Raw genomic sequence first — 19,227 nt, forward strand, 5'->3', positions numbered from 1 at the left:
AGAGAGAGTGTGTGTGTGAGAAAGAGAGAGAGAGAGAGAGAGAGAGAGAGAGAGAGAGAGAGAGAGAGAGAGAGAGAGTGTGTGTGTGTGTGTGTGTGTGTGTGTGTGTGTGTGTGTGTCCTGGGGCTTGAACTCTGGGCCTGGACACAGTAGGAATTCGTTTTGACTGATGTTCTGAGATAGAGGAGGGAGAATAGATACCTATGGCTCTCTTTTAAAGAGCAAAAATAGACAAATTCAATGAAAGAAAATTTAATAGTACAGATTAAAGAGAGAAAAGGAGGAAATGAATGTAAGAGCAAAAAAAAATCTTAAAAGTAAAATTAACATGAGAAAATGAGAGTGATGAATTTCTCACTTTTTGTGGTAACTGATTTTTTTATTAATGGCATTCAAGATTCAAAATTTAAATTAAGATTGTGACAGGCTGCACATCGAGATTGTATTCTAAGCACAGGTGTTGTTTTAGGGAAATTAATAGTTTTTTTCTTCTTCTTTTTTAAACCTCTATTGCTGGCCTGACTCTGTTATAGCTATTTGAACTAGTGACTAGATATTTAGTCTCTCTTGTGTTATGGAAAAAGGAAGAAAAATATCTAGAAAACTTTGATTTTATAAAATACAATTTTTCCTTCTGAAACATTTTTAAAAATAAAGTGGTTTTTTAAATTTCTTTTATTGTTGGGGTGATATACAGAGGGATTGCAGGCTACATTCATCAGGTAGTAGGTGCTTACAGGCTATTATTAAAAAGAAACTTGGAATTGTAATGCTTGATACTAAATTTTTGTGGTTAAATTATTCAATATTGATGCTATTAATACAGCATGGTAAACAGTTCTTTAGAAGAGTTAGATAAATTAACTAGAATATGTGATTCTTGAGAATGTGTTAAGGATAGGTACAGTTAGTGACACATTAGAAAAGTGCCATTTATGGATAACTTGGAGCGTATTTGTGTGAAAACCATTCAAAATAGAGGAAATAATACCTAAAGCCATTGTATGTGAGAATATGTAAGATATCTTACTCTGGCTTAGGTATCCTCCCATGCCTAGAAACTCTTCTTTGCTTCTATACCTAGTACTTAACCTTTATCTATGAATAATCTGTTTGATCTAAACAATGCTGGAAACAAAAAATATTCATTAGAAATATAGTTAACCAATTATTTGAACTTGTTTTCTCTAATTTATTTAGAGTTTTAAAGGTATTTAAAGGAATGATTTGAGGATTTATTTTTTGTAAAGGAGTTGATTTGGTTTGGGTTTTTTTTTTTACGAATTAATCTCAAAACATTGAAATTTATTGACTTCATAGAAATAAGTGTGTTTGAGTAGTTTCAAGTATTTAGCTACTAGACTTAGTCCCAGGGGTAAGAAGAGTAGTAATAGGGATTTCTTTTTTTATTGCAGAGATCAACCTTTTTGTTTTCTTGTTATGTAAGTCTGACCTGTCTTGACCTTATTTATAGAGTAGCTGCTATAAATTTGACCCTTGATTAATGTTTTATTAGTGTAAATAACATGAAGACCTTTATAGGCAACTACAGCTTAGAGTTTATCAGACTCGAAAGATCTGATTAGCAAATCAATTATTTAGGTCAGGTATGAATAGTTGTTTGGAGAAATGTTTTCCCTTTATGCTTAATAAGATGGTGTAAATACATTATTTTCATAAGTTGAATTTTGCTATTGATGTTTTCCATGAGAATAACGTTTCCTTTTGATTAAATTTATTTTATAGTGTTAAAATAATTACTAATTAAGTGGTATACTTTTGGTTTTTACAAAGAAAACTTACAAAATTTTATTTCCACATAAGCAAGAACATTGTAAATACTAATAATTTATTTATGAGTATTATGTGACATCTTAATTATCTATATTTAAATATGCAAGTGATTTATGTAAAAATAATTTTTGAAAGGCAAATGTTCTAAAGTCTTAGGAATTTTTGGGAATTTTTGGTTGGTTATAGGGCTTGAACTCTGGGTCCTAGGCCCTGTCCCTCAGCTCTTCAGCTCAAGGCTACTTTGTTCCTGTGCTCTACAGCTCAAGGCTACCGCTCTAACCCTTGAGCCACAGCCACACTTCCCGTTTTCTAGTGATTAATTGGAGACAAAATTCTCATGATCTTCTTTATTGCCCCACCTGGCTTTGAACCACCATCCTCAGATCTCAGCCTCTTGAGCAGCTAGGATTAAAGGCCAAAGCCACTGTGCCCAGCAGTCTTAGGAAATTTTAAGGCTATTTCTTTAGTCAGTGGCATACCACGTTTACAGAAAGTAATCTAAAGAGCTTTATCACTTTGAACCACAGCACCACTTCCTGTTTTCTGTTGGTTAATTGGAGATAAGAGTCTCATGGACTTTCCTGCCTGGGCTGGCTTTGAATTATGATCCTTAGATCTCAGCCTCCTGAGTAGCTAGGATTACAGGTGTAAGCCACCAGTGCCTGGCAAAGGATAAAATCTTTTTGTTGTTGTTGTTGGTTGTGGGGCTTGAAATTGGGGTCTTGGTGCTATTCCTGGCTCGTATGCTGAAATTTTAAGCCATAGTGTTACTTCCTTAAATTTTTTATAATAAAAGTCAGGGTTGTAATACCTTATGGAAACTAGTTTAAATGTACAATATTTGTTTAAAAATTATAAGGTTTAAATACTGATCTTGAATTTTGTAGTTTATTAAATATGTAATTTGAATGACCTGTAAGTATAATATTAAACTTAAAAATTACCTTCTGAGAAGTTCTGTAGTCTCACAAGGTTTTACTTTTGTGTGTCTTGCTGTGTGGCAATTCTCTTTCCTTCATCCTGGAATGCACAGAAAAGGCACATTATCCTCATACTGTTAGACTCGTCCCTTAATTATCCTTTAGGGACAGTCAGTATCTGCTTATTGCAGCAATAACTCAGACTGTATCTGAATATGTAAATAGCCCTCATAACAGACATTATGTTTCTAGTACCAATATACTTGTCTATCTCTTCAAAATTCAGCTGCTTAGATTGCATTTCTGCTTTGTGAGCATTCATTTAGCAGCTCCAGCATTTTCTTGCCCTTCTTTAAATAGCATAGATTACTAACAAATGTCTATAGGATAACGGAGGAGAAGAATGAATGGGATTGAACGTGACAAGGGAAAAGGAAAGGAGAAATGCCAAAAGTGTCCATCTTATTATGAGCCTCCCCTTCATCTTTATCATTTGTATGTTGTATCTGGGTTATACTGTGATTTAAAAAAAAGAAAGATCAAGATATACTTAAGAAAGTGTAGGCTAGAATATATTCTTGTGTACCAATGAAAGAGAAAAATCTGAATTGAACTCTCAAGGTCTAGACTTGGAAACACTTCAGTGTTACTTATAGAACTACATGCCTTTTAGTTAAAAATTTAGAATTGTGTATGCAGTAAAATATTTAATGGAAAAATTCCAGTTACTTACAAGCAGTTGTTGGGATATAATCTTACTTTGAGGTGTGTAGCAGATGTCATAGTTCCAAAGATTAGTTGAGTGGAGATTTCCTTCTTTTCTATTCACTCCAACCCTGGATCAAATTGATTTGGAAGTATGTATGGCTACATTATAATGAGGGATGCTGCTCTTTCCTCTTAAAAGATTAGAATGTTATTGTTTACCATTTTGTGAAGGTTTAGTCACTTATCAAAGGAGGATTCGATTTTCCCCCCTTATTTGGAACAGATATGGTTTTTTTTTCTTTCCTTTTCTGTTCACTTTAAAGCAGACATAATGAATTTTTTTTCACTTTTAGTTTTCTAAAGTGAGCACCAATTATAATTAGTATAACAGGTTTTTAAAGCAGATTTTTGGTTACTTTTATATAGGATTTGGGTACTTGATACATGATTTTTTTTCCTGTGCTTTTAAAGGTGTTTATTTAATGTAAAACAACAGTGTTGCATTGGCATTTTGTTTTTCCCTCTAAAAAGGTTAAGTTCCATATTTTAAGACTTTACTTACTTACTTGTTGTAGTAGAGTCGTAGTTGGCCTTGAACTCAAGATTCTGCTGAGATTATAGGTATAGACTATCATACTTGCAGATTTAAGTGCTTTAAATGTTTAACAGTATATATATATATGTATATATATATATGTGTATATATATATATATATATATATATTTTTTTTTTGTCGGTCATGGGACTTGAACTCTGGGCCTGGGTTTTGTCCCTGAGCTCTTCAGCTCAGGCTCACAGCTATCCCTTGAGCCACAGAACCTCTTCCCAGTATAATTTTTTTTTGTTGTTTTTTGACTTTTCTCAGAAGAGCCAAATGAACATACCTTTTGGAATAAAATGATTTGTATCCAGCAAACCTGTAGGATGTATTTTTATTTGTGTATATTTATATATATATATATTGTTTTGTTTTTTGTATTGCCAGTAGTCCTAGGGCTTGAACTCAGGACCTAAACAATGTCCTTGGGCTTTCCCCAAGGGTAGCACTCTACCACTTGAGCCACAGTGCCATTTCTGGCTTTTTTGGTGTATGTGTTACTGAGGAATCAAACCTGTATCTTCATGCATGCTAGGCAAGCACTCTACCACTAGGCCAAACTCCCTGCCCTTGTGTAATTACATTTTAAAAATAAATTCCACATATTCATATTTTTATAGCATATATACATATATATATGATATATCTATAAAATATATCTGTTACCTAGCTGTCATCTATCAGCTTAAGTCTGTTTGGAATATTTTCCTGGAATAAATCAAATGAGTCTTATAGAAAAAAAGGGATGTGCACTAGGGGAGAAAAATGGGAAAAGAAGTGAATTTGGAACAAAGTTAAATGAAAATGAAGTGAAAATAGAGTCGCTTGCTTTATTTAGGCAATGTTCAAATTAGACAGTATACAGTGGCATTACAGTGGTCCATATTCTTGGCTCACAGTACAAAGCATTAGACAACATGGATATCAGTGTCTTCACAGGATTTAATTTAATTGGTAAAGGCAAAAACTTAAAGGTTTCTGTTGCACTAGGAGGTGATGTGCTGTATTGGAGTGAGTAATGGAATTAGGTTCAATGCAACAAAGAAGCTGTTATAGTTTACAAAAGGATGGTTAGGATATAATCTGCCAGAATGAGTTCCTATGAAATGTCAAGGACAAGATGCTGGCATGTTAGGAGGAAGTAGAAAGTAGTTGGTATTTGGTCAAAATGAAATCTTAAAATGAGTGAGCAGTATCATTTTCCCTTTTCCCCCTCTTTTCTCCAAGTACCTGACTGCTCTCTCCTTCTTTGCATATTCCTGAAAAAAAATACTTTCATAGGTATGGGAAAATTTTAGAATAGGTCAAATTATTAACTGGTCTTTCAGTTTCCATTGTGGCCTCTGTAATTCTATGAGTTGTTTTAAAATTTGCCTCAGGAGTTACCATGTAAAATAAATTTACAAAAGCAGATTGTTACCAGGTTATAATATTCATTCAAATTTAACAGTTACATTCAATGAATGAATTCTTATAATCTCAGGAAGAAGATACAGCTTTATAGAGTATTTGCTGTTTGCATTCCCTTTGTAAAAGATGGCTGCATGGTAGTCGTCAAATTGAAAGTATTGCTCTCCATAAAAGTGGATGCTAGGGGCTGGGAGTTTGGCCTAGTGGTTAAAGTGCTTGCCTAGCATGCATGAAGACCCAGGTTTGATTCCTCGGTACCACATACATAGAAAAAAGCCGGAAGTGGTGCTGAGGCTCATGTGGTAGAGCTCTAGCCTTGAGAAATTCCAAGGACAGTGCTCAGGCCCTGAGCTCAAGCCCAGGACTGGCAAAATAAAAATAAAAAAATAAATAAATAAAAATAAAGTAGCTGTTTAAAAAAAAAAAAAGTGGATGCTACTTGAGCTCAGTCCCAAGAGAGAATGTTTAGGTTAGCCTTAAATATATATGAAATACATGCACATTTATTTTTATTTATTTTTTGCCAGTCCTGGGCTTGGGCTCAGGGCCTGAGAATTGTCCTTGGACTTTCTCAAGGCTAGCACTCTACCACTTGAGCCTCAGCACCACTTCCGGCTTTTTTTTTTTTTTGCTATGTATGTGGTACCGAGGAATCGAACCCGGGTCTTTGTGCATGCTAGGCAAGCAGTCTACCACTAAGCCAAACTTCCGGCCCCACATTTATTTATTTTTTTATTTTTTTTAATTTTTTATTTTTTTTGCCAGTCCTGGGGCTTGAACTCAGGGCCTGAGCACTGTTCTTGGCTTTTTTTTTTTTTTTTTTTTTTTTTGCCAGTCCTGGGCTTGAGCTCAGGGCCTGAGCACTGTCCTTGGACTTTCTCAAGGCTAGAGCTCTACCACTTGAGCCTCAGCACCACTTCTGGCTTTTTGCTATGTATGTGGGGTACCGAGGAATCGAACCCGGGTCTTCATGCATGCTAGGCAAGCACTTTAACCACTAGGCCAAACTCTCGGCCCCCCACATTTATTTTTTATATAAGATATTATCAACTGATCTGTTCTTTTTGAGATAGCAGGCTTATGTATTTGGTTAACACCTTTTCTTTTCTTTTTTTTCCTTTATATTATCTTTAAGTAGTTATACAAAGGAGTTGCTGTTTAACAAAAAGAAGTTTATGAATACAGTATATACCTTTCAACAATCAAAACCTTTTGGTTTTTTTATTCAGAGTTGTTACTAAGAGCCTAAGTCAGAAAGGAAACGATAATTGTCAATTTATGAATTTTGTGATATTGAATTATTGAATATGCTGTGAGAAAAGTGGGAGAGAGGAGAGAAAGCGACATAAGCTACAAGGCAGGTACATGAAGAATTAGGGAATTATTCTCAATAATAATAATAATAATAAAGGCTTATTTATGGAGATAGAGTCTTTGAAGTGGGGCTAGAGTCATTTTCATATTACTAAAAAGCCTATGGAAACATTTTTTCCCTCTTTTAAATTGTTATCCTTCTCTGTAATTAACTCTACAGTATTAGATGGGTTATTGAAACACAATGACTATTGTCATATTCTCAAGTATTTGTGTTCAGCAGTACTTTGCTTTCCTATCGGTGGTAGCAAAAATATTACAGTTGCTGCTAATGAGGGTCAGAGAAGGCCCAGGAAACAGAGCAGTGCTATTGGAAACTCTTGGTAGAAATGTATGTATGTGCTTACTCAGGGTCTAGACTAGTCTAATCAGATGTGGACAATGGCCGTAATATAGTTATGGGAGGTGGCTGTCATCATTACTATTATTTATTGAGGCTACAGCAAGAATCTTTTCTGGTTGGTCACTTGATAGGGCTGTTTGTTTCCTACAGATGACACAAGCAGGTTTGTTTTTCTTCCTCCTTGCACTATAGGTATGAATTATGCATAGTTTTTCTTCTTAATATTAAAATATGTGACTCATTTTGTGCTGTATATACAGACTTAATTTGTTCTATGGTAAACACTACATTTTGAAATTGCCTATTCTAATATAATTAAAACTTTGGCTTTCTTTACCTTTAATTCTTCATTTGAAGAAATCATTTGTACAATTGTTAGATAAAATTATGCTTCCTGAGACTGTATAATTGGTATATTAAGAAAAATTAGTATATATTTAAATACCATTTTTCATAAGAAAAAATTAAGGGCAGGTATTAAGTGTTAGTTTGGCCTATTTTGAAACATTGTGAAAAAAGGGTTGAACACTTTCACTTATTTCTCCTTTATTAAATTGTTACAGTGATTTTTAAAAAATACTTTCTTATCCTTATATTTCAGAGGCAGAAAAGTAAATAGTTGGATAGAAAATTGTCTTATCTATCCATCCATCTATCTATACCTATAACAAAGTGTGTATATATATATATATATATTTGTCTTAAAAGCTTAATGGAAGGAAAGGGCATTTTGTTTCTCTTTACAATCCCTCCCTCTCTCCCTCCCTCCCTCCCTCCCTCCCTCCCTCCCTCCCTCCCTCCCTTTTTTTTCCTTCCTTCCTTCCTTCCTTTCTTTTTGTGTGTGTGTGTGCACGGGTGCACATGCACATTTGTCAGTCCTGGGGCTTTTTCACCAGTCCTGGGACTTTTGAACTCAGTGCCTTGGCACTGTTACTGTGGATTTTTGGCTTACAGCTACAGCTCTACTGCTTGAGCCACAACTCTACTTCCAACTTGGCAGTTGGAGATAAGAGTCTCAACACACTTTCGTGCCTGGGCTGGTATTCAGACATGACCCTCAAATCTCAGCGTCTTGAGTTGCTAGTCTTACAGGTATGAACCACTTGTGCCTGGCTCACAGTTCCTTGTCCTTCCTTTTCTGCTCTTTTCCTCATGCTTCTCCCCACGTCCTTTTTTATTCTTTCTGTTTTTCTTCTATTTTTCTGGGCATTTTTTTTCCTCACTGGTTTTGCCAGTTAAGCACCATCTTTATAGTCTAGTTCTCTTTAAAACTTTTTGTAAAAATAAGTGCCAGATTGTCCCAACTTGAACTGAAGTGGTTCCTCTGTAGGGCCATGACTCAGTGGAGGTCACTTTAGAGTATTTCTACTAGAGCACTTAATATTGCAGTTTTGGTGGAATGTACTTGAGTGTATTCTGTTTTCCCTCAGAGTGATTTAAAGAACAGCTTATGTCTAAAGGGAAGTATAGTCTTTATAGTGTTATAATTGTTGAATTGAAGTTTTATACTATTCTAAAAGACCAGAGAGACAAAAAATGTTAAAAGATTAGAGCAAGCACTCAGAAGATGAATGGAATGATTTTTAGGGCATTGGTTGTGAAAACAGCAGAAGTTAAATTTGGAAGTATCACAGAGAAAATATTGACATGATGTTGCTGATTGATGATGGGCCTGGAGGAAGATGGTGGTGAGAGGAGTCTGGGACAACTAAGACGTTACTTAATTTGGGAATGGGACCATGGTGTGCCATTGATTAATCAATTCAATTAATGCTTGAGTGCTGCTAGGCAATATATTGATGTTAAAATTCACGATGTGGTTTAGCTCTCCAGAGGGAAACTAAGAATCACAAATTAGTATTTCTTACTGTCTTGAAAGCCTTTGCTTTCTCTGTCTGGTAGACTCATAGGAAGTCATTCATTAGTAGGTTTGAAACTACACTGGGGATTATTTTTATTTGTAATGTCTAAACATATACTATTTAATAGCATTTGAAAAGTACTCTCATCATATCACATTGAAATTTAAATAATATTCCTATGTATAGCTGTTTTGTACCCTCCATAAACCAGTGTTTTGCTCTAGCCTGTTTCTATAGCCATTTCTATTACTTTCTCTCCATCATGATAGCTTCAAGTTTTGGCTACCAGGTTATCTAGACTCCAGCAGATATACCTGGATTTTTGCAGAGTCTGGGAAGCTATCCTGATCTTCTACTTGCCAGGCTGTGTAGTTGTTTTATTCCCTAGCACTGTCAGACTGTGTCTGGTTGTTTTCTCGCTGTGTTATCACTTGGGAATAGCAGATACCTCTAGGAGAAAAGTCATAAGTAATGGCTTCCTTGTGCTTTTAATCTTAAGACCTTCATTCTTTGAATCTTGGTTGTCTTGGTGTATTAGTTAGCATTGTGTTGCTGAAACAACAATAGTCTAGATGCTCATTTCATGAGAAAGGATTTATTTTGGCTTCAATCTGGTTTATTGGCTTAGTTGCTTGAAGGCCTTTGGGGAGGCAGGATATCATGATGGAATGCTACTTCCCTCATGGTGGCAGGAAGTAAGAATGGAGGGAATGCCCCAGTGACCTCCTTTATATTTTCTCAGCAGGCCCACACTCCTCTTAGGAATGAAACCTTCAATACATGGAACTTTTGGAAACACCCAAAAAGTAGCAAGTGATAACTTTCCATTTTTCTGTAAGAGGAATAAATTGCAGCCTTAATCTAGTCTATTTAGTTGGCTTTTATTGATGACTGGTCCAATGGAAGCCAATCCATTATTGCTAGAATATAACCGTTTGTTATTATTTTCTTCAGTTATTTAGTATGAAATTGTAGTACCAATATTGTATATTGAAGAGGAGAATGAACATGCTTTCTCTCCAAAATAATGAAATATTTTAGCGTTGTGCTATGACTAATTATGTAGATTGTGAATATAAATATATTTATTTGACAATATTTATCTCTTACAGGTTGCTTAGCCAAACAATGAAGGATCATTTAGTCAGAGTAGCAAATGAAGCTGAGTTTATCCTGAGCAGGCAGAGAGCAGAAGATATTCACAGACATGCAGAATTTGAGGTATGCTATATATGTTGATGTGAGAAAATCCGTGTTTTTTCAATGGTATGTATGAAGCTAAGGAAACATGTTTGTAAAAAGAATCTTGTAGGAGTCTGGGAAGATATTAAATGTCTCTTCAGCCCTCTCATCTCATCTCTAGAGAAACTTCTTTCTTTGGTTGACTTGATTTGTAATAGTGGATGCCAGGTTGCAGCTCTAATGTTTTTCTAATATCGAAAATAAGCCAAGGACTTTGATCCTCTTTGGGAAAATCTAAAGTAGCTAATCACAAGTGAAAATCTGTATGGTAAAGATAGGATCATCTAGGTTTCTAGAGAGAGTATTGAGAGACTGATTTTCCGTGCTGGAGAAGTGAGGAAGATACAACTCTCTCTTGAATCATCGCAGAGAACCAGGTAATAGACCATACTGAATCCACTACTCTCCTAAACATTTGTACCTGGCTGGTTTGGGCTCATGTCTGTAATTCTAACTGTCCAGGAAGCTGCGATCTAAAGATCAAGGTTCCAAGCCAACCTGGACAGACAAGAGACTCTTAGCTCCAGTTGACCAGTAAACTGACATGCTCAAGTGGTAGAGCTCAACCTTGAGCTAAAAGTCTTGTGTTCAGGCCCGAATACTGGCATTCACACACATACAAGCACACACACACAACACACCCCAGTTGCTTTACATATCTGGCCTTAGTTCAGTTGTATTCTGTTTTTCATATACCTAGAATTATAACAGTACTACACTGTATTTTGAGAGTTTTTTTCATATATTTTTTATTGTAATTAATAATAGAAGGATTACATTATATTCACCAGATAAAAGGTGTATTACTTCACAAACATTGATACCCTTTCTCGTGTCTTGGTCCCCATTTCCCTTCCCCCCTCTCCCGCCCCTCATCTTGTTTCCCCCCCTTCCCTATCCTATTTCAAATAATCAAATAAGCATATATACACTATATCAGATAACGTAAAATACTGTCACAATATGAGATAACCGAGGGACAGCAAAAGATAGCATCATCCTATATGGCCTTATGTATCTAGGTTTTGCTCTATTGCAAATCTCTGCTAGGAGAGCCCAAGGTTTTTGCAGATTATGACAAATGAGGGGGAAACCATTGAGCCTGTTCCTTTGAGTCTGGCTTACTTCACTTAATATGATTTTGTCTTTAGTGTTTCCATTTCCTTACAAATGGGGCGATGTCATTCTTTCTGAAAGCAGCATAGAATTCCATTGTGTATAGATACCACATCTTGTTGATCAACTCATCAGCTGAGGGTCATCTGGGTTGGTTCCATATCTTTGCTATGGTAAATAGTGTTGCAGTGAACATTGTTGTGCTAGTGGATTTAGTATGCCCTTGTTTCTGGATGATTGGGTAAATGTCAAGTAGTGAAATTACTGGGTCATAGGGGAGCTCTATGTTTAATCTTTTGAGGAACTGCCATACTGCTTTCCATAGTGGTTGAACAAGTTTGCACTCCCACCAACAATGTAGTAGTGATCCCTCCTTGGCCACATCCCTTCCAGCATCTGTTGTTATTAGATTTCTTCATCCTGGCCATTCTAACTGGAGTGAGGTGGAATCTTAGAGTTGTTTTGATTTGCATTTCTTTTATGGCCAGAGATGTCGAGCATTTCTTCATATGTCTATAGGCCATTCTTATTTCTTCTTTTCTTTTTTTTTTTTGCCAGTCCTGGGCTTGGGCTCAGGGCTTGAGCACTGTCCTTGGACTTTCTCAAGGCTAGAGCTGTACCACTTGAGCCTCAGCACCACTTCCGGCTTTTTGCTATGTATGTGGTACCGAGAAATCAAACCCGGGTCTTCATGCATGCTAGGCAAGCACTCTACCACTAGGCCAAACTCCTGGCCCCTCTTATTTCTTCTTTAGAGAAGTAGATCTTTTAAGTCTTTGGCCCATCTTTTGATGGGATTGTTGTTTCTTTGAAGATTAGTTTGAGAGTGATTCAATTTTTTGAGCTGTTGATATATTTTAGATATGAGGCCTTTGTCTGTTGTATGGTTAGTGAAGATCTTCTCCTACTCTGTAGGCTTTCTAGTTAATTTGCTAGCTATGTCCTTTGCCATACAGAAGCTCTGCAGTTTAATGCAGTCCCACTTATCCAGACTTTCTCTGATTTGTTGTGTTTCTGGGTCCTTATTAAGAAAGTTTTGACCTGTGCCAAGGAGAACTAGTGTATCTCCTCTTCCTTCTTGTAAAGTTTTCAGTGTATCTGTTTTTACCTCGAGGTTTTTGATCCATTTGGAGTTAATCCTGGTGCAGGGTGACAAAGATCCAACTTTAGGTGCTTAACCAGTTCTGCCAGCACCACTTTTTGAAGAGGCTGTCTTTCTTCCATTCTGTTTTTTTTTTTTTTTTTGGCTGCCTTGTCAAAGATTAGGTAGCCATAGGTCTGTGGGTTAATATCTGAGTCCTCAGTTCTATTCATTGGTATTCAGGCCTGTTCTTGTGCCAGTACCAAGCTGTTTTGGTCACTATAGCTCTGTAATAGTCTAAAGTTTGGTATTGAAATTCCTCGTGTGCTGCTCTTTCTGCTAAGAATTGTTTTTGCTATATGGGGTCTTTTATTATTCTATATGAAATTTTGGATTGCTTCTTCTATTTCTTTGAAGAATGACATTGGGATATTGGTGGGTATTGCATTGAATTTGTAGATAGCCCTTGGCAAGATTGCCATTTTCACAATGTTAATTCTTCCAGTACAGGAGCATGGGAGGTTTTTCTATTTCCTCGGTTCTGTTTTTATTTCCTTTTTCAGGGTTTTAAAGTTTGCATCAAAAAGTTCCTTTACATTCTTAGTTAATTCCTAGGTACTTTATTTTCTTTGAGGCTATTGTGAAAGGCGTTTCTTTCCTGATTCTTGCCTCGTTCCTCTCATTGTTGGCATATAGGAAGGCAGTTGATTTTTGAGGGTTAATTTTATACCTTGCCAAAGTTTTTAATCAGATTTTGAGAGGTTTTTCATAAGTTCTCAAATTGGGAAGTGTAAATCCTCCTTCAAACTTATGTTCATTAAAATTAGGGCAAGTGGAAATTCTATATGAGTTTGAAAAATGACTTTTGTATTTTATAAGTAACTTCAAAATCTCAGTCTCAATTTTAGGTATAACTCTTCAATCCCACATTAACATTTTTTTAATCTGTTGAATTTTATTTTAGAAATAATATGCTGAAGGGGTTGGGAGTTTGGCCTAGTGGTATAGTGCTTGCCTAGCATGCATGAAGACCCGGGTTCGATTCCTGGGTACCACATGCATAGAAAAAAGCCGGAAGTGGTGCTGTTGCTCAAGTGGTAGAGCTCCAGCCTTAAGAAAGTCCAAGGGCAGAGCTCAAGCCCAGGACTGGCAAAAAACAAAAAAAAAAACAAAACAGATTTGGGACTTACTATTGAACATACACCAGATTAGAATTTCAGTAAAGATGTGGGACATTAATAGCATATTCACTATGCCTGGTCTTCTGTTGGCTGGTTGTACATTTAAACCATTAATATTTTAAATAATGGTCATTGAAGACATCTAAAAGAAGCAAAGGTGTTTCTGTATGTTTATGATTTATTATGCAAGACTATGGTACTTATGAAAAGTGTTTTTCTCGGTCATGGAGAATAATCAGTGTAGGGTTATAAATATGGTAGCCTCTATAGAAAAATGTGGTTTTCTGGTATTAGTACACATTTTCTTGAAAAAGCATCAAATAGCACTTTTCTCTGTCTTTTTACAAAAAATATGGTTCAGTAAAAGGATTCCAAATAAAGTACTGTAAAAGAATAAACCTGAGATTTAGTACTCATATTTAAGATCATTCTACTGTTATAAAAAATATTAAATTCAATAGTAGCCCAATTTGTAGTTCAATATAACTGCATACATCTACACTAAAGATAATACAGGTGTTTGTAATCACATATCTTAAATGAATTTGAAAAAACCTAAATTATTTATATGTCATTAAGAAAAGCCTTTCAGAATAATCACATATGACATAGCAGATTCATATTTAAATTAATGTGTAAAATTAATATTTTTATTCATATTTAAGATTGAATAAGTAAAGCAATTATACTATGTAATTGCCAAAACTAGCCTATAAAATGGTACCCCAAAAGAATTTAAAATATGTGGTTATCTTACTTCGGCATGAGGTCTCATAAATGCACCAAAAAGGCCAACAAAGTTTTCACTAGCCGGAAATACTAAATTTAATTACTGAGAAAAAATCATGCAGAGAATTTGTCTACTCAGCATGGTTTACAGAATGTGTGGTACTCGTTGAAAGTACCAAGGAATGGTTACTACTCGGTAATAACCATTAAATCAGATCCCAGTAATGTATGGATTTTACATTGCATCAGATAAATATATACTATTTTATTTTCCAGCAATATCAAATAAAAAATACATTTAAGCCTAAAAGATTTGTTAATAAAATACTACTGAGGACAAATGAGTATGATGTAATTCTTTCTAGAAACAATATTTGGAAATTTTACTTTGCTCTTCAGAGAGAAATCTGTTGATCTTTAATAAAAAAGAATTTTATCAATACTATAATGTGTGATTTCAGCTTTTAAATTATTGTATCTTTCCTTACCTGACAAAGATATTGGTAAATAGTTGCACTGACTCTCCAGTAATAGTAGTTATACAAGTATGTATTATCAATAAACCAGTTAATAATTACTGAATAAAATTTTAATGAAAACTAATATTATATATATATATATATATACATATATATATATATATATAGTGCCTGGGCACTGTCCTTGAATTCTTTTTTTCAAGGCCTGTGCTCTACCACTTAAGCTGCAGCTCCACTTCTGATTTTCTAGTGATTAATTGAAGATAAAAGGCTCACAGACTTTTCTCCACAATCTGGCTTTGAGCCCTAATCCTCAGATCTCAGCCTTCTAAATAGCTAAAAAATAATCAGATCTTAGCCTCCTAAATAGCTAAGATATAAGCAGATCTCAGCCTCCTAAATGGCTAAGATATAAACATGGCCACCAGTGCCCAGTACACCTATTTTTTTCTTGAATTCTCTTAAAGCATGTCCATTTTTTTGGACTGTCTTTATTCCATAATCTCCTTGATTTTCTCTCATGTAAGTAAATATTTTTCCACCCGCTTTCTTATACAAGTCACCTACTATGCCTTTTTTCACTTAGCTCATACTTGGTAATCATTATCAACCACATTTTATGTAATTTCCTCCAAATATATCAATTATCAGTATTATTTTTATATCACTACCACATATTTAGACCCAAATGTCTAAAGTAACCTTTTAGCTAATTTATTTTTAGAAGAACCAGAGTATAATCGAAACCTTAGTTTATGCCAGATCTGTAATCGCTGAAACGGCTGCTAATGGTTTATATTTAATTCTCTGATTCTTTCTTTCCTGCCTAACTCTTCTGTGTTTCATGAGGGAAAGAAGGAAACATATTCATAGTGCTTGACACACTGTATATAGTGGGTATGCAGTAGATAATTGTTCAATAAATGAATGCCAATTTTAAGTGTCAACTTTTTTCTCTGAAATTAAGATGGCTGGTTCTCAATGGAAACTAAAAGTATTATATAGTAGATTTACTTCTGATCTTTCTATGTTGTTTCATTTGATTGTGGTCTATTTTTAATATCAGCACCAAACTATTTTGGCTACTTTAATTTAGTAGCTTTTGTTTTTGTTTTTTTTTGTGGGTCATGGGGCTTGAACTTGGACTGGGTGCTTTCCCTGAGCTCTTCAGCTCAAGGCTACTGCCCTACCCCTGGGCCTGGGCGTTGTCCTGTGTTCATCATCTTAAGGCTACCACCCTACTCTTGAGGCAAGTCCCACTTCCTATTTTCTAGGGGTTAATTGGAGATAAGAGTCTCAGGTCCTTTTGTGATTTGGCTGGCTTTGAACCTTGATCCTCAGATCTCAGCCCCCTTAGTAGCTAGGATTACAGGTGAGAGCCACTGCGCCTGGCTAGTAGCATATTTTGAATTAGATTGAGTGATACCTTCAGCTTCATTGTTGTTGTTGTTTTTTTTTTTTTTTTGCCAGTCCTGGGCTTGAGCACCACTTCTGGCTTTTTTTTCTATGTATGTGGTACCAAGGAATCGAACCCGGGTCTTCATGCATGCTAGGCAAGCACTTTAACCACTAGGCCAAACTCCCAGCCCAGCTTCATTGTTTTTATCCAAGATTCTTTTTTCTCTTAGAGGTCTTTTGTGATTTTATATGAATTTCAAAAATTGCTTTGCTATTTCTATGATGAATGTTACTGATACTTTGATGACTGTTGCAAGAAATCTCTGATTGCTGAAGATAGAATGGGTATTGTATTTTACTGAAGAGTGTCTTTATTTATCCTGAAGAGGGTCTTTAGGATAGATTTGGACTTTTCTCAGGTGTTCACCACCATAGCTGATTGAACTTTTTTTTTTTCCAACAGTATAATTCTCCTAGTCCATGAATGCAAAGTATCTTTCCATTTATTTGTGTCTTTGAGCTTTTCATCACTGTTTTATAGTTTTTAGTGTAGATGTTGTTTCCTGGTTAAATGTATTCCTAAGTAGTTTATTGTTTGTAACTCCTGTTTTCTAGACTTTTTTTTTCTTATACTTCTATACAAGGATTATAGATATAAAACACTGACATTTGGCAGTCTTGAGAAATTTTATGCCCAGACTGGCCTCTAAACATGATTCCCCAATTTCTACCTGCCAAGTACCTTGGATCCATGCTTCAGCCACTGCACACAATGAAAAGAGCGTTTTTGCCACAGAGAAATGACAAATAAATGCAAAACATCACATTGTATCCTATAAATATATCCAATTATTTTTGTTAATTAAAAACTAGGATAAAAGCCGGCAAGGTGGCTCGTGCTTGTAATCCTAGCTACTCAGGAGGTTGATATCTGAGGATGGCTGTTCAAAGCCAGCTAGCTGTACTAAAGTCCTTGAGACTCTTACCCAGTTAACCACCAGAAAACCAGGATTGGTGCTGTGGCTGAAGGGGTAGGCCAGTATCCTTGAGCTGAAGAGCTCAGAGAGGATGCCGAGGCCCAGAATTCAAGTTCCAGAAGGGGGGCAGCGGTGGGGAACTAAGATAGTGCTTTCATTAGTCTATTACTGATAAGAGTTAGGGCTCTGAAGGTGGTAGCTAACTCATGTACTTGCAGCTACTTGGGAGGCAGAGATAGGAGGATCTGAGTTCCTGGCCCCTACTGGTAGGGAAAACAACAACTTTGCAAGACTTTATCTTTACAAACATGCTGAGTTTGAGTAACAGCAGGTACTTGGAAGGAAGCAAATCTGGTCCTGGGCAAAAATATTGAGACACTATCTGAAAAACAACTAAAAGGATTTGGTGCATGGCTTAAGTCATAGAATGTTTTTCTAGCAAGAATGAGGCCCCAGGTTCAGTCCTTATTATTCCCCAAACAACAAAGTCAATATTGTTTATAATGGAATCTCACATTGCTGTGATTGGCTTGTGGCTTTCCAGTTATAACTTTACTTCTTGATTGATCCACTGAGTGCTTTGATGTGGTGACCATTTGCTCTAAGAAATACAGAGTAGTACACTTTACACTAAGAAATTCTCCTAGGTAGGCATGGATGGCTCAAATCTGTAATCCTAGCCACTCAGGAGGCTGAGATTTTAGGACTGTGTTTGAAGATAGCCCAGGCAGGAAAATCCTTGAGACCTGAGATTCATATCCACAATTAACCATGAAACATTTGAAGCAGAGCTGTAGCTCAAGTGGTATAGTAGTTGCCTTGTGCACAAAAATTCAGGGAGAGTGCCTGGGCCTTTAGTTCAAGCTCCAAGACCAACACACACACAGAAATTTCAAAGTGCCTTGTAAGCTGTGTTCATTGAAGTTTTCATTGGTTATTGTAGTTTGAAAAAGACCATAGAAGAAGAAGAGAACACTCAAACATGTTTTGTTTTCATGCTTTACAACTTAACTAAATGTTCATTGAATTTCTATGAATCTTAATTTCTTTTCTATTATATATATATATATATATATATAGAGAGAGAGAGAGAGAGAGAGAGAGAGAAAGAGAAAGAAAGAAACAAAAACTTATTGTGGAACAAAATTATATACTGTAGATATTTAAACACAAATTATGCTAGTGATTACCCTTATTATTATTACTATAAACTACTAGCACAAAATTTAAAGGTCAAAGCAAAGTTATCACCTTTGAGACATTTAATCTACATTAAGGAAAAAAATTTCTATTCGTTTACTATTATGTGAACATACATGGACCAGTACATACACACACACTGTACTAGATATTGGATCTAAGGCATTGTGCATGTGAATGCTAGAAACAAGCAAGGTTTCTGCCTCTTAAGTTTGAATTTATGTACTGAATAACCTTGGTGTTAGATGTATTTTAACTTAAGAAACTCAGATTCACAGGATTTTTGAAACCTTCCCCTTTGTGTTTTATTTTCCTCATTCCTGTTATAAAATGTCAACTGGTTTATAATACAGATAGGAAATCCATTTTCTTCTACAAACTAGTATTTGTTGGAGCTTTTGAAAAAAATGTTTTCTAGAATTTATTTTCTAACACATATTTCACTATAAAGCTATTCAAAGATGAAGTAGTTGAAATTTATTTATGGAATCTTAAGTAGCATCTGGTTAATAGTATTTTTAAACTTGATCTTAAACTATTAGAGATAATAATACATAGGAATTGAATTTCATTCTGATTTACCAAATCTTCAGTTCATTGATACCATTCTCTTTGTGTTTAAGAATGATTCATTAAGGTTTTTTTTTTTTAGTCATGGAAACCATTTAGCTGACTTTATAACAGGAGAATAACGGCCAGCCCTATATTTATCTCATGATTTCCTCCATCAAAGCATGCAGAAGTGAATTATTGAAAAGATAAAAATAAATTTGTTTGCTTTCTGTCAGAGTTCATATCCACAGCCAACCTTGAT

General features: G+C 35.4%; 1 protein-coding gene across 1 annotated transcript in view; it reads left to right on the forward strand.

Annotated features, from left to right (window-relative positions):
• The window catches only part of Lrba (LPS responsive beige-like anchor protein), a 400,347-nt gene that overhangs the window by 137,387 nt on the left and 243,733 nt on the right, over positions 1–19,227 (forward strand). Inside the window, exon 36 of the mRNA XM_090356865.1 lies at positions 10,123–10,231. Within this exon, the coding sequence (XP_090212991.1) occupies positions 10,123–10,231 (109 nt within the window). The remainder of the gene's footprint in view (positions 1–10,122; positions 10,232–19,227) is intronic.

Source organism: Megascapheus bottae, chromosome 23 (genome assembly GCF_031878675.1).
Source record: "Megascapheus bottae isolate mThoBot1 chromosome 23, mThoBot2.hap1, whole genome shotgun sequence".
NCBI lineage: Eukaryota > Metazoa > Chordata > Mammalia > Rodentia > Geomyidae > Megascapheus > Megascapheus bottae.